Below are 17,123 nucleotides of genomic sequence, written 5' to 3' on the forward strand. Positions count from 1 at the left end.
CACCTCCGATCAATGCTGCGTAAGCCCGTTGTCAAACACCTCTCCTGCTTCGTTTCATTGGTGCTGTCAATACACTTGACCTTTCAGCTTAATGTAATAAATGACCCCAAGTGGTCATAAGGCGGATCTATTATCCTCGGGTTCATCCGTCTTTGGCCCTGACTAAAGATTTCAGGGTCATGACCGCATTAAACATTGTCAGGAGGGAGTAAACCCTTGAGGTTGTTGTGTGTGCCGAACATTGACCTATGAGGAAGTGTGGTTGGATGTCTGACAGCCCTGGAGAGGTATTAACAAGCTCACATGAAGTAAATAAATATAGCTTGTAGGTGGATTGATCCAGAAGAGGATCTTCTCAATAAGGTTCATCAAATAGAGATATCACTTTATTTATGAAGTTGGGTTTAATCGTGACAGCAGAACATAACAATGGGAGATAAGCATGAAGTGTAAGGCGCTTGATAGTATGAATCTATTTAGAAGCTGAGATAACAAGACTCAAGTGTCTTAGGGCCTTTTTACACCTGGTCACTTCATGTGTTTTCTCTCATCGGATAGCTATCTGATTTGTTAAAACTGTTCCATTTACATTTGGCCACATAAATGCATCTTGGCAAAACGGATATGAATCCGATCTTTTACCTCCTCCCATAATGCAAATACACTATTTATTACTCCGCCTTAAAAAAACTTAAGATGACGTTTATGCAAAAATAGGCGGCACTTACTGTATGTTGTACTGTATGTTGGGCAGGGGACGCGCGTCTCCTTGCTCGGCATGAGCTGAAGCACGCAGTACAGCGCAGCAGTAGAGTGACAGCGCGGTGATTTCATGTACAGGTCCATGACGGGAAAAGCATTCACAAAACTCTCTCTTAACGTTTATTTCTTTGTTTAATATCATTTGAGTTTGTCATTAGACTTCTATGAAGCTTTTTACCCGCTGTCATCACCCCATAAGGCAATAAAGCGCTCTTCCAGCTTACTTGCGAGTGACGTGCTTACGTTTGGGAGGAGTAAAGCGCTGACGTATGTGGTTTCATCAACCAGATGCATTTACACTTCTCTAGTTTCGTCTGAAATGCGTCCCAGACCACCTCCTGAAGTGGTTTGACCGATCGGATTTAAATCCGTCTCGAAAACGTTTCAGAGGGCATTTACACCTGGTCTTTTTACGATCAGATAGCTATCCGATCAGAGAAAACGCATGAAGTGACCAGGTGTAAAAAGCCCCATAGAAACCAAAACGTGTTTTGTGAAGTCCACCCTGCTGTAGATTAAGGAAACAGAAGATAACTCAAGTACAAAATACTCAATCAGAAGTTCTTCTTTTATTTTTTGGGTGGGATCACCCAAACACATTGGTTAACCGTAACTTACAGTTGTTCCAGAGTATCTGATGGTCAATCGCCAATTTTTACCATGACACTAGTAATCACTTCAGAATGAGAAGCTTCTCTGAGCTTTGTTTGTGTGGCTGATATCGGATGCCTTCACCTGATGGACTGCCGGACAGGACACCTTATTCTTACAGCCCTGGACTTGACACAAGACGGGATCCTGAATTCCGGGGACACAGTAGCGCCACGTTCCGATCAGTCACCCTGATAGACAAGATAATGGAGTCCGATAATGGGTCGCCTTCCAGAGACCGAACAATGTTCATCACGGCCTTTGCTGTCATCTGCACAGACACATAAATACACGGCCGACAGCTTACAAGGGCTAAGGCTACAATTTAGGGCCTTGATATTACTTGCGTGACTGTGAGAAAGTGCGAAAGACAGATTGAGGGAAGGAGGGAGGATTTCCACGTTAGTTACAGCTCGAGGCCTCACCTAAAGTCGGTCTTTCTTATGTTCTCTTTTGTGGCTACGAGATCTGTTCCTTCCGAATCCTTAAGGAACAAACAGGCGAAGCTTGCTGCAGGCTCCCACCCGCAATCAAACCATGATGGAGGCCATCTTTGTACAGGTACGTCTTGAATGACGAGTTCTTGCTTCAGGACTTTCTTGAAAGACGCAGTCAAAGTGGTAATTCTGGTGACTAAAGAAATAACAGACTTGTAGGTTATGTAAATATCAGGGGTCTCATTTATAAAACGTGCGTAGGATCCTTACTAAAAGTCTACGTATGCACAAAAGCTAAAAATGGCATACACCAAAAAATATTAAGACTTATAAAACAAAGCAATGTTAACTTTATAAATCACAGATCACCTGCAAGTGTGCGTACATGAACCATCCTCAGATTCCACCCTTCAAGCCCATTCTCCTGTCAAGTTTGTTTTTTTATAGATCACCTTTGCGTAGGAACTGGCATATGCACGTTTCCGACCCTTTTTGTGCGTACGCATGCTTTATAAATGAGACCCCAGATCTGGTGTACTCGTTCAAAAACTGCCGCAGGAAGAAGTGATGATACGTCATCTATGATTGAGAAAAGGCATTGGCTCTCATGTGTCTCGTGATTGATTGCATCATTACGTTAGCTAAGAATGCGAAGCGCTATTGGCTCTGGATTATGTTTGAATGAGATCTGACTGTGCGTTTTGATCACAGAGTTCTTCATATAAAGTAATCGTATAGCTTCAGTTCGCAAAGTTTAAAACACTTTTATACGGTTATATGCAATAAATACCTGTGACTTTACTTGCATGTTGTCTTTTATATAGTTGAAAAGTGTTTGGGTTTAGGGTAAGTTAAGGGTGGGGTTAGATGCTCCAAAATATTTTTAACCCACGTGTCAAATTTGGCCAATGTTAATTACTGCTAAGAGATGGGTTCTTGGGTTCTCCAGGGTTAATAACATAAATGTTTATGAACCCGTTTATACATTTACAAATTCATACAATGAAATGTGTCTAATCTGATGTATAAGGCAAAAACCTTAAAACGTAACAACAGGTTGTATAAGCTACTGCCGCTAGAGGATACTAATCCCTTAATATGTCACTTTACATCATAATAAGGTGCTTGCACAAACGACCTATGATTAACCATGCTTTTATTGTTGTAAAAGTGTAGTAACCATGTTTTTTTTTGGTCTATTGATTACTATGAACAAAACCATGGTTTTATTACACTTACCATGGTTTAACTATGGTTTTTGAAAAATATGGTTGTCAAAACCATGGTTATTTTGTGGTTACCATGGTTTACTTCAGTAACCATGTTTTTTTGGTTTTAACTGTAGCAAAACCATGGTTCATTTTCCTAAGGGTATTTCAGGTCAGTCTCACAGATTTAGACAACATAAGGATGAGTGAGTAAATTGTAACATCAGTTTCTTTGTTGGGTGAATTATCCCTGATTTTATTCCTGTTTAAATCTATTCTACCGAAACAAGCATTTTTTTATCACAAAATAACTGAAAATACGGAAAAATGATGGTTCTGTTAATTATTTGTTTAAAAATGTCACCAGTATCCTATCCTGTAATATTACAACATGATGATAATCTAGCCTGGAGGTGCACATCAATAATTTTAGCCTCAAAATGATAAGTTCAGTATTGTAATTGCTAAACATTCCTTGTCCTGCCTCCTCTTTCCAAAAATTACAAGTCTCGGAGATTTCCATAAATTGCATCTGCGATGCTCAAGCCAACATAGTTTGCTGCCAGAAAGAGAATTAGCATATAAACTGACAGCTTCTGGACAAAGCACTGTTCAATACAGCACAAATCTCTTTTCATCACAGTAATTAAGGGGTGCAGATTTCATTGCAACACAATTATTACCGTTGTTTGTTCGCCACACCTTCATTTTACATACGCTGGTGTTTTTGATCCCAATATCATTCTCACATCCACCCCCAGATTCCTGTCCCTTATATATCTTCCTACTCACCAGTATAATAGAAAAGCTTAGCTCACCATTAAATCAAGAGCGATCAAAAGGCTAATTGAAAAATACAGCGCCTGGCTAAACTTTGTTGGCCGGTGCTCGGGAGGCCCACCAGAGAAGGGAATTAACTTTTAGAGAAGAATATATCTGGCCTGACTTGGTCAAAGATCAAATGATCCCAGACTAGTGTCAAACAGCCAAAAAGCTTGAAGATAATTGCAAAGAAAACCCAAAGCGCAAGTTGAATCAAACTCATTTCGCTCAAGTTTTCTGTGGATCTGACACGTTTTTTTAAAGCATTGACCTTTAAGATTACATTCCTGTGTGCTCAGAGCTCAGGAACCTGCATGATTTGATTGAATATATGCTTTGAAAAATGATCTTAGGTAACTTGTCTTCTTGATAATAACAAACTTTCTATACAGAAAGACTGAAATCTCCAAAACAACGTTCCAACAGAATTTTATATCGGCAACAATCTGCATTAAAAGTTTCATAAACTTTGCATCTTTAGCTGACTTCATTACTACCACCGCATTGCCATGCCTCCTTTAAAAAGTCAACTTTTGTTAACATAATCACCATTTTGAGCACAGAATTTCTTGATGAATTTTGTTTTCTCTAGTATTTGTCTGACAGTGTGCTTATTTTCTAGTATTTACAATACTAATTTACATGGTTGAACATTGGTGAGGTCTTTTCTTGAATTGCATTTCAGCTTGTGAGTTATTTTACAGAATAAACATGGACTACGTTTTCTTTCACTCTCATAATGCGATTATTACGGGATTTGGTCAATATTGCGATTATACTTTATCTCATATAAACACAATACTTTGATAAAAATTATGCGATTAAGCTCATAATCGCAGCAAGTATAACCATATTAAAACAGGGGGTGTATTTTTAATCGCAGTATGTGTCCATGTAAATGCTTTATTTGCATCAATACCGCACTAACTGAAGTGCGCCTGTGTTTTTGTCACGCACCTTAAAAGCATGTATTTTTCACGTCTAGCGCCCCTAGAGGCCACAAGCACCGCAGCACTGTCGCGAAGGAGAAGAAGACAACTCTTTAGTTCACAAAGTCTGCGGTGTGTCTTACAGCATGTCATATGAATGTAAGGTTTAATTTTTTCAAACGCAAAAAGATCGCGTAGTTCACGTTTACTAAATTCTAAAGGTGGCCATTAAAATACCAATAGGAACCATTAGCTTTTACCATTAAAACCAATACACTGTAGTGTGTTTGGGCCATATTACATTAGAACTAATACATAGAACCAATACATACCATTAAAGACCAACAAAGACCAATACAAGTGTGTTTTGGGCCATATTCCATTAGAACCAATAAAATTCCCAATAAAACCAATAGAATTTATGTGATGGTGTCTATTGGTTTTTTTTAGCAGGGTGGGTTTCTTTTTCTTAGTTGCTGCTTCGGCCATGACAAAAACATCAGGAAAATAAATAGTTGGGCTCTCATGTCTGAATTTAAGGAAGTGGAGGAAGTGACGTCTGCCGTAAAGCAGTCAAATTTTGTAGTTCTTTTTGTCCTCAGGTTACTACCCAAAACCCCCCAAGTTTAACCCTCTGGGGTCCGACCATTTTGGGACACTGGCAGAGGTTTTGACCTGCTCTTACATTTGGTCTTTTTCAGTTGCTTTAAACATATTAATGGCAAGTGTCTCATAACACTGCATTCAGTACAAACTGGGCTACAATATTATATGAGCTACATGTATGTACATGTTTGTATTTTTGAGAGAATAATGTTTATGCGTGGTTTTGTAAAAAAGCTATGTGTATGATTATTAAAGATGGAGTATTTTAAGTTGATTCTGCTATGATAAGGAGAAAACACGACGGTGTCGCGTTTTTTGGACCCCAGGGGGTTAAAAATACGAGTAAAAGTGATACAGACCTCGTCAGGCTATGGTAGACATGCCATTCAACCTATTTTAAGTCGATGTACCATCACAATGAAATTGAAAATATATTATGAATGTTGAAAAACTACAAAGTGTCACTTTAAGTGCAAATTCATAGTACACTTGACATTAGGAAGTTTTCCCTGAACTCTGTCAACATGCCTTCATCCAGAAACCACTCAAATAACACCACAGCAGCGTATGAAACCATTACTGTTGATAGTTGTCTAATACCCAAAGATTTTCCATAACCTCACAACATGTTTTGTGCCAAGAAAGATCACGAGAACAGAACAACATGATGACAGAGCTAAACATCGTATGTACGTTCTCAGCACGGCCTCTCTTGAGGTAACGCAGCACTCGCTGTTTCATTACATAACTCCAAAAACAAAGAGGATATTATGCAGCTTGTCTAAGATGATAAATGCGTCTCTGCGGTTTGCTTCGGCATCTGGTGGGTGACAAGAAACTTTAGTTCTGTGTTTTTCTGTTATCTGTCAAACGGTGCTTTTTGATCACGCATCGCTCAAACTGCGGCAGACGATTTAATCCTTCGCTTTACTTTATACGCAGGTTGAGATTAGAATAGGCAAATAAATGATATCTTAATAACATGCAGCATTTAGTATAAAAATCAATAGTCATTAATTTTCTCTGAATTGGTGTTTTTTATATTGCTGTATAGATTAATCACTCTTCTCTTTTTAAACAAAGCAAGCCACGTTGAAGTCAGAAGTAGAGTTTCAAAGTCAGCTCATCCTTGCCTCCTATCTGTTTTCCGAAGTCTCATTCCGAGATCCCGAGCATTCATATTATGACCACGTCAAAGCTGGCTGGCAAATACAACTGCCTATGAAAGTTGAAATAAGTTACATTCAATCACAGAATCACAGCGGGGGAACGCTCTATCATTTTCCATTATAAGCGTTGACAGAAATACAGATTGGACCGACCCAGTTTTCCGAGCGCAGCAGTGAATCTAACCACCCCTTTTTTTCGTCCGGTTTCAGATTCCACAGATCAGCTACGCTTCCACCGCCCCGGAACTGAGTGATGATCGACGGTACGATTTCTTCTCTCGAGTGGTTCCTCCTGACTCTTTCCAGGCACAGGCCATGGTGGACATAGTGAAAGCGATGGGATGGAACTACGTATCTACGGTGGCTTCCGAGGGATCTTACGGCGAGAAAGGAGTCGAGGCCTTTATGCAGATTTCAAGAGAAGCAGGTGAGCCTAAACAATGCAGTTTGCAGTCTTTGTGCATTAAAGGATTTGCACTAAAAACAGCCTCTCATTATATTTTCCAAAACAAGTCCCATTCGCTGAGAAATGTTTGGATTTTTCATTCATCTCTCCAAAACGAAGTTGATTACTAGAGACATCTGCAAACTTTCAATGAGGAATTTGCAGTGTTTACCCAAACAAAAAGCTACACTGAAAGCCACTTATCAAATAAATGAATGTGTAAACAATTCCAATAGCTGTCGACGCTGGAAATGTTGCGTCTCTTTGTCGATTGCAAAACAATACACATACTCACTCAAACAAAGTGTGCATGCGCCCCCGAGGAAAGGACATTAATTCAAAGCGTCTTACTCATTAACGAGAAAAGCCAATTACTGAAACCTTACTTGCACCTTTTAGGGCACAAATTAGATTGTAAGATGTAACCTGACATGATGGGTAATTTGGGTTGCTTAATGGGACCGACTTTACAGTATATCAACGTATAATTGTTACAGATAACCAAATAGATTTCTTAAATATTTTTTTAAGTATTAAAAAAGACATATATAAATTATATATGGCTACATTTCTTGGTTTGATAGTTTGTTCTCTATCAAAAAAAAAAATCTTAGCTGGTACTTAAATATTAAAGAGCACCTATTGTCCGATTCACATTTTTAAATTTCCTTTGGTGTGTAAGTGTGTATTAGTACATGTTAATGATATGCAAAAAGTACAAACCCCAAAGTAAACAATGACGCAAGTTATCATGTTAGATCGACATTATGATAATTCCTCCCGCTAACTCCTGAGCGAATCTTTCAAACATGGTAAGGAGCATCACATTTCCTGCTGATGTATTCAGGCCAATCACAACGTAGAGATTAGCTGTGTTTTTTACCATAAACCACACAAAAACATTGTATTATACCAAATACACTTAATAATATTGTTTTTAGCAATAAAATAAGTGCACTTTAATTGATACACACTTACTAGGCAATATGACCGATTTTACAAAATGGCGACAAAATTTTGCCTATTTTACAAGTTCATGGTGGAACAAGTCTTGACCTGCATTTATTTCTCATTGAAGGCCATAAAATACATTTGATTATGAAGTAAAATGGGGTGTAAATGCCATTGTGTGTCGACTTTTACGGTTGTGGTTGATAAAGTGCCCTGCAATGCTTTGTCTAAATATGTTATGTAATTATTTAATAATGAACATCATTCTGGGTGCAAAAATATTGTTGGAGGGAATTTATGAAAAATTGACACCAGTAATGTTATAGCTTGTTGTTTATAATGAATTATTAACTAGAAAACTATCGAATCAAGCAATATAAATTCTCACATATGAAATCTCCTCAGATTCAACAGCTTTAGAGACCGGTACAAAGATCAGTACATTCTGTTAATTGCACCCACTATGGTGTTGAGGTGAACAAACTGTCTCCACAAGCTGTTGGGTGCTGTAGAGCTTACATTAGCAACATTTATCACATTATTTGACCTCTCCATACTTTACACGTTTTTGTGCAGTACTTTCGCAGCCATTTTTCAGAAACAAAATTAGCTCAAGAATCAGAATTAACACTCAGCAGCGAAGATGATGCATTAACCAGATGCTCAGACAAACACAGATTACAATAGCTACTATTAAAGGCGGGGTGCATGATTTTTGAAAAACACTTTGAAAAAGGGAGTCGGGCCGAGTACCAAAACACACTTGTAGCAGTAAGGTGCATGTCTACTAACCAACATTATTGCCTGGGTGTATGTGTGGGGCGGGTCTATCAAAAGAAGGTCCAGATTCTATTGGGGTAGGGGTCGGTTTGTTTAGGTGATTTCTAATGTCTTTCAGAGATCATGCACCCCTCCTTTAAATGGGAATAGGAAGGCTATGAGAAATTGCTTGTTGAGGGTTGGTCAAGTATGACAGTCCTTGTTTGTCCTAAATTAAAGCGGGGTCTTAAAGCTATTTCATGCATTCTGACTTATTAACACTGATTCCTCATGCTAAAGATTGACAAAGTGTCAAAATAGTAGTTGGACGGGTGACAAATTATTTCTGTGCTGAATGCACTTCGCCAGGGTTCATACAAGTTTCTGAAAGCTTCGAACATAAAAGATTTATACGTATAAATCATACTCTTTTTCTTTTATGTGCAATTTCAGTGCAGGAAGTACCGTGGAAGTCCTTATATGGGCATTTCACCCGGAAAAGCGCACAAACACACCAACCTGCTGGAGCTGATGCGAAATCAACTTTACTAGATAATGTTGTTGTTTGTGAAGGACATTTACGCTTGTTCAGTTTCCCAATTAACCAAGCATGATGGAAAAAATGGATATAGTTTGTTTATCCGGAGTAGCAGCGGAGTTTTGCGTGTGTGTTTGTTTAACGCTGGATTTTGTTGAAATGGTGCGGTCCCAACGGGATCATGAGTCGCAGGCGGTAAGTAAAACTGCATCAAATGTCGGTGCAAACAACATGAAATAGAAAATGTTTTGTGTGTGTTGCTTGCCCATGACACGGTACGTCTGGTTTATTCTGGTTTATTCGGAAAAGTAGCTGAACAGCTCATCTGTCTTTTGTAAATCTGATATAACTAAAGTCTTTTTGGAGATATGAAGGATGTAATACTATTCTGTTGGTACTCAAGATTAACATGAGATAAGCAAAAACACTGTGTGATATGTGAGCTTTAACTCTTTCCCTGCCATTGACGAATTAACTCGTCATTGGCAAGGAAACGTTCTCTCTTAATTGGCAAGTTTTTCCGGCAATCCCTATTTCTATCCACCAGGTGGCACTCGTACCCAACTTATTAAACCAAGAAGCAACCCCTTAGGGCAAACAGTTCAAAGCAGAGGGTCTTTTATTTGATATATTATACATTTAAAATACATTTTTAACATAATGTGTATGTGTCTGCTTCGTAACTAACATAGTAAAAATCCTGCATCAAAACGGACAGAACCAAACGCCTCCAGTGAATGCAGCGATATGTACCTGGAGAAACATATTTTAGGTTATGTTGGCAGGGATACAAGTTGACCATATCTTTTGTGTACATCCACAACTTAGTTGTGTTGACTTTAAAGTTACGTTTTAAATGGTATCGTATTGCTACCCAGTCTCACGATGTTTCGTGATATAGTCACGTAATTTTTTTATTCTTTTTTCGTGAGATTACACAGTTGAGTAACCAATATGTGATAATCACACGAAAACAGGAATTCGTTATACAATCACAAAAAAACACGGAAATTCGTGGTAATATCACAAAAAAAATCAATAAATTACATGACTATATAATGAAATTTCGTGAGACTGGGCTGGAATTGCAATGTTGTATGTAGGAGCAGAGCAGCATTAGAGCGAGGGGTCAAATGCATAATTTTAATATGACTGCAGGGGTTACAATAAAGGGTAGGGGTGGGCGATAAACCGGTAGACATAATTAACCGGTAGAAAATTGTCAACCGGTAGAGATTTTGGACTATCGTTTCTATCGAGGTTACGTGCCCACGACACGCTCCTGTGCGCGTGGTCGCGAAAACGTAACGTTTGTACACGTATTTAAGCACTGCAGTTTTAAAACAAGTTATTTTAAGCCATTGAAACACAGACAACAGATCTGTATGCGTGCGTTCTTTCTGTGTGTCAGGAGCGGAGAAGTCGCGCAGCCGCTGCTTTTTCTGTCTGTGAGGAACGCGCAAATCGCGCGACTGCTGCTCATTAAGCTCGCAAGCATTTTTCCCGCTTTATTGACCTTAAATACATATATGCGTCAAAATTCCCGTCTTTGCAAGCATCCTCATAAACACGACCAGTCAGGTCTTAAGAGAAAGTAAACAGCTAAAACAGAAAGCGCATGTGTGACAGTGTATTGGATCTGGACGTTGGTCTTAAAGGGGAAGTTACCTAATTTTGCTCCCGTCTGTCACTCGTGTTAATCAAACAGCATTGAGAGAAAATCTCTCACTGCTCCTGATTAAATCACTTTTCTACCTTAAATAAAAATATGTATAGGCTTATACATACATGCATAATTATTTATTATCATTCTTATATGACTGTTTATCTTCAGAGAGCTTGAGTTTTGTTTGCTTTTTATCTTCTTTCTATGCTTGTATATGTTTTTTGTGAGAAGTATGAACATTTCTATGGTATTAAAGATTTAAACCTTATTAAAACATAAAAAAACCTCTACCGTGATACATATCGTTATCATGATATAAAATTAATCCTATCGTGATAGAAGATTTTGGTCATATCGCCCACCCCTAATAAAGGGGTATGGGTTCAGTTGATTCATAAGACCAAAATGACTCTTCTGTTCGGTTTGTTTATAGAGCTAGCTGGCTGTGAAAGCAACCTTAGTTAAAGAAAGTTTTAAATTGATTTATTATTTCATATGATTTAATAATGAGTTATTACTGTTTGCCAAATCATTTACTGCATAACATGCCATATATGGCATGTTCAGAGTCTCCCAAGCACGGTTCACAGGCACTTTGACTGCAGGATCTAATCCAGATTTATTACGTCGTTGCTTTTCCGTCACACTCCTAATGACAGATTCATCTCAGCAATCACGGCACACCTACGTCTCTCACATCTACCCTGTTATACTATCTGTGTCTACCTCTTTCCTTCAGGCATTTCTCATCTTAAGACCTCTTCAGATGTGACTAGTTTTCCCTAAAGAGGGAAACTTGTTTCCGTAAACTTGAATTTCGCAAACGCACTTGTGACTTTAATCCTGTGTGAATTAAACACATTTTTGCTTTTGCTCACACAAAAAGCAAATCACCATTTTTACCAATCCTCAGGAGTCCTATAAGAGAAATATAATAGCATTCAAAAAGGGGAATGTGCGTACATGTTGTATATTATTTTCTTCTTTTGTTATTCTTGAGCACTTTTTAAAGAAGAATGTTTAAATAGCATTAAAGCTTTTCTATTATTCATATTATTTTGATTGTCGTCAAATACCATAAACAAAAGTTAAATCATTATTGGTGCCCTTAAGTATAAATTAGGATTGTTTTAAGTATAATCAACATCCTATTCAATGCATAAACAGAAGTAGCAAAATCCAAGACATTCTTTTGAAGTGTGTATAAATAGCACGCAACGTGAAAAGTCATGCAAAACATACGCAAAAATTACAATTTGGCGTGCATATGATAACGCCAGTCCTTCCCGTTTACTTAATACAGTGCATCTTTTTGTCTCATTTATGTATTGGTTTTTTTTGTTGTTGGTTTTTAATCCATTGTCACTTGGGTTTGGGGTTTGATTTGGGATTTGCTTTAAGATTTCGTATTATGCAACAAAAAGTTGTTCTAATGCTAATGCCAAACAAGAATGTTAAAAAATAAAAACAGAAAAAAGAGAAACCAATGCATGAAAGTAAAAAAGTTAAAGTGATATGCTTGTGATATGCAACGCATACTCGACATGTGACCTCTGCATTTAACCCATCCCAGTAAGTATTGAACAAGTCGTGAACACACGCACACACACCCGGAGCGGTGGGCAGCTATCCCAGCGCCCGGGGACCAATTAGGGTAAGGTGCATTGCTCAAGGGCGCCACAGTTGTAATCCTGCCTGCCGTGAGACTTGAATTTTACGCGCAAAACTGGAATTTTGCATATGTATTGCACGACTTTTCACACTTCGTGCTGTTTATTCGCAAATGATAAGAATGGGTTGAAGAATTTGATCATGGATGCTCAGAATGAACCTTGTAGAAACAATCAAATATGATTTTCATTTCATCTTGTATTAATATTTGTCAAACACTAACATTAGGACAACTACTCCCAATTAAACAGTGCTGTGGCCTCACATGCCAGCTTTTGTATTAGCTTTGGCGCCCACCGTGGCATATTCATTTTCAGTGTTTATTTGTGAAGCCATTTCGGTCCACTCGGGATCAGAGGAGAGAAGGCTGTTATTAATGTTCATAATTTGTGTATTTGATTATCCTGTATAGTGTATAAGTGCCAGTTTGTTGATGTGTACCGCTCGTATTGCTTTGACATTCATTAGTGGCATAGTGCTTATCCTGTTGGTGATAGCGGGAATGTGTTTTCATACGGATGAGGACGCAGTTCTGTATAATGCCAGATAACTTTGCCGTGATTACTCTAGTGTACGTATAACCCTACTGTGAAGACTTTAATGTGTTACCTGTGATTTGAATTAATTGTGGTCACTGAACTTCTGCCCACCAGAGGGGAAGATGCATCTGAGAGCATTTCAAGTGTTAAGTGTACTTGAGATGATTTTTATGGTTGCTCATGGTTATGGGTAGTAGTGCTCGTGTTGTTTTATACATTTATTAAATTAAAGGTAATCTGTGTGGAGTGTACTGTAGATAGAGTAACCTAATGTAAGAAATGCACCGCTGTTTTAAAGGGCCGTTCACATTATAACGATAACTATAACTATAAAAATATAGTTTCGCAAAATCACTTCACACCACAACTTTAAAGATAAAGATATTGAACGATATGGTTGGGATCACTTTATGAGCGATTTTTTTTCTCATCTGCTGATGCAGTTGCTTTGAAATTCACTAGGTAATGTTTTTTCCTCCCACACTGACTACGCCAAAAGGTAAAATATTATTACACAAACTAGATTCACTGTTTAGAGTTACGCGAAAGGCAGTGTGTTGAATTCATCTGCTGGTTAATGCAATGCATATTTGCATATTCAATGACACTTATTTGCAAAAGTTTTTATTACAAAAAACATCCAATATTAATTCAAGCCATTAAAGGCAAGTGATGTGCACGAATGCCACGAGCAAATTAGCAAGTTATCGTTATGATGTGGGCGCAAATATATTTATCGTCCTAGTTAACGGTTTTAGTTATCGTTATAATGTGCCCTTTATCGTGCATGTATGCAATACTAATGGGGTGGACACACTAAACACGAAGCCTGTATTCACATCGCGATGCTCCTCATTATTACTCGCTGGATTTAACCATGAGTCAGGCGAATTTTTCACTCAAGTTGTATTTTTCACTTTGCGCGGAAGACATTTGAGGCAAATAGCACGTGTTTGCGGCAATTGCACCGCCCGATTTGTACTATTCACATCACACCATGCAAATTTGTATCTATTCGCATCTTTTCATTGACTTTGTACAGTATGCAATCTACTTTTACAAATTGTTAAATTTTCCCTAAATTGTTGAAAGTTTTGCGTTTGGTGTGTATGACCCATGAGAGGTTTGCCAGTTTTGTCTGTTTAACCCTTTAGAACCTGAAGAAAAAATTGCCGTTTTTTCACTTTTTCTTTGGCTGTCAATTCTAACACAGTGTGCTAGCATCAAGTGCAAGGTATATTTATATTTAATATGTTTCAATAAATCACAATTATTGATCATTACTGTGTTGTGAGTTTGTAAATATTGTATGTATGACCCTCACATTTTATGAGTTATCTTGACAATTCCTTTTGAACTTCATCTGATTCAGAAGTACATTGAGGGTTGATTTTGTGTGGGTTTTTTTTAAAGAAATCATACAGAAAAAAGGGACATCCCAAAGGATGACCAGTCATTAATATTGCAGTGGAGCGACTTCTAGTGTTGTCTGATCTCTCATTAAAATTGCAGAAGATCCGGTCAGGGTTGTGATTTGTTTTTTTAGTAGTTGGAGCATTCAGATGGTCTAGCTCAGATACACACTGCAGTCTGAGTGGGCGTGCAAGGATAGGTGACGGGTCTATTCATATTGAAAGTTGATTCGGCAAGCGGCTCTTTGTGGTTTGGGTATAGTCAAACTTTTCTTAGATTGGTGTTGTGTAACATGAAAGTTTGAGCTTCAAACTAATGTCTTACTGTATGTCACATGGGCACATTTGTAGCAGTAGCCATCAATACATTGTATGGGTCAAAATTATCTTTTTTATGCCTAAAATCAGGATATTATGGAAAGATCATGTTCCATTGAAGATATTTTGGGAAAGCGTTCAACAGAGTGTTTTCAATTAAAGCATGGCGCTTTTCAAAAATGCCAGCAGCTGGCGGGTTATGCTTGGCATTTTTTTCCACGCTGAGCGCCAAGAGTTAAAAACTGTTCAACTTTGGGCTCACCAATCTCAGTTTTCACTTGACCATCCAATGACAGTGGGGGAGTGGTCGGACAAATATCACAACCAGTTCAACGACTGATAATCAAAGCAGAAGTATCATAGGAACCAAAGCAATCAAGTTAAAAAAGCTGGCAAGTATTTTTGTAAGTGGATTCAGTTGCGAAAGACTTTATTTGGACAACTTTAACTCTATCCCTGCCATTGACAATTTCCTGAGTGTTTTTACAGTAATCGGATGAGGCGTTTAGCACGGTGCGATACGTGCGAATGGTGCTTTTTGTGCATTTTGTGTTTGACAAAAAATTGTGGCTGACGCCAGAGTTAAAATTTTGAACTTTGGCAGATTTTAACCAATCAGGAGCCTGCTTGCTGGTGTGGCGGCAGCCCCGCCCGGAGTCACTCATTCAACATGTAGCAAGAAGCAGATTTCGCCCCTGTGACGCTCATCAAATTCTTTCTTTTTCCACATATCTATTTCGCTCTAGACGCGCGAATGCATTCAAAATGTTCAAGCGGCGAACTAGACACGGTAGACGCGATTTTGAGGCCTGAAATGCAGCTGGTGTCAAGATTCAAATAGTTGGGCCAAATCTTGGCCAAATATTGTCCTATCCTAATATATTTTTTTTAAATCTCAATTTTAAAAAGTTTACCCTTATGACTGGTTTGTGGTCCAGAGTCACATATTCAAGAAGGGGTTTGCAAACATGTTCCTTTCACATCGTGCGGCTTAATTTAAGCAATTTTCAATGATGCACTTCATTAGGCTCACGATTTCACTTCTCCAGGTACCAAGTTAAAGATATTTAATTGGAAATTCAACGCAGCATCATCACATTTGTCCATAAAGTTTTCAGCAATGCATTTGAAGGTTCAGTATGTCAGTAGGGATCCTTCTGTGAAAGCTACTGAGATAAATCACATCTTTAATTCAAGTTCTGTTCATTTACATCAACCCTGGAAACAGGGAAAAAAGAAATTGGGCTATGTCTCTATCATCCTCCCCTATTTCTTCAAATTCTTTTGAAGGCTTAGAAGAATGAAACCTAATTCGAATCTGTGAAAATGATCACTTGCGGCCTCAAAGGGATTTGGTTGAGACCTTTGATCCATTAACTGCAGCAAAACAGATAATGTTGCCATTAGTAGTACGGCTCACAGACCACGGCAAAACAGATGCTTTGAAGTACAAAACCAATACGCCTGAACTCGCTTTAAATGATTTGTCAATTATTGGCACCTAAATGACAGCTTGTTTCCGTCTCATTGACTTTGAGATAATGTTCAATACTGAGATTGGTCAACAGTTGCTGAATCTGTATAAATACGCCATCTAGTAAGTTCTGCACCTAATTTGGCACAACCTCTGTCACATTACGTTGTGCTAACATTTAGTCTGCGGATGCATTAAATAGATGAGTGTACATTTTAGTGTTAATGCTAAGCTATCACTTCTGGCATCGTGAGTTGCATTAAACATCTGCCAGGCTATTTGGAAAATTTCAAGCAGTGAAAAATAGCACATGATTATCTGTAAGTGCGAACACACCCCGATGATTAGTACAGGGTTTAATTGGGATGTTGCACATTTTTTTATCATGCAAATAGGCAGAAGAATGCAGATTATAAAAATCTGGTATTATTTACTGAGACTATATACAACATCACTCCACTACAGCACTTGATTCGATTCATACAAGTATGGTAATTTGCTTGAGTACACCATGAGTCTGGATATACGCCCCATTATAAAGCTCTTGTCTACTGTATGATAAATTATACGGTTGCTGCGAACGCTCTAAAATGTCTAATTTCTTTTGGTAATAGCACAATGTTAATTCAACCAGTCAAATACTGTAGTGCTGATTTGGTTGAAACTTCACTTTTATAATAACATCATTAGAAATGAAGTAGGCAGTTTTCGGCTGAGAGGACCAATATCGGGATCTGCTATTTCTATTTAGCATCTGCTTAATCGG

General features: G+C 38.2%; 1 protein-coding gene across 2 annotated transcripts in view; it reads left to right on the top strand.

Moving 5' to 3' along the window:
• grm7 (glutamate metabotropic receptor 7) overlaps positions 1 to 17,123 on the top strand; it is a 192,758-nt gene that overhangs the window by 54,133 nt on the left and 121,502 nt on the right. For both annotated transcript variants that reach the window (XM_055217170.2, XM_055217169.2), the window contains exon 2: positions 6,795 to 7,011. In XM_055217170.2, coding sequence (XP_055073145.1) covers positions 6,795 to 7,011 — 217 coding nt within the window. The remainder of the gene's footprint in view (positions 1 to 6,794; positions 7,012 to 17,123) is intronic.

Source organism: Misgurnus anguillicaudatus, unplaced genomic scaffold (assembly GCF_027580225.2).
Source record: "Misgurnus anguillicaudatus unplaced genomic scaffold, ASM2758022v2 HiC_scaffold_32, whole genome shotgun sequence".
NCBI classification, from domain to species: domain Eukaryota; kingdom Metazoa; phylum Chordata; class Actinopteri; order Cypriniformes; family Cobitidae; genus Misgurnus; species Misgurnus anguillicaudatus.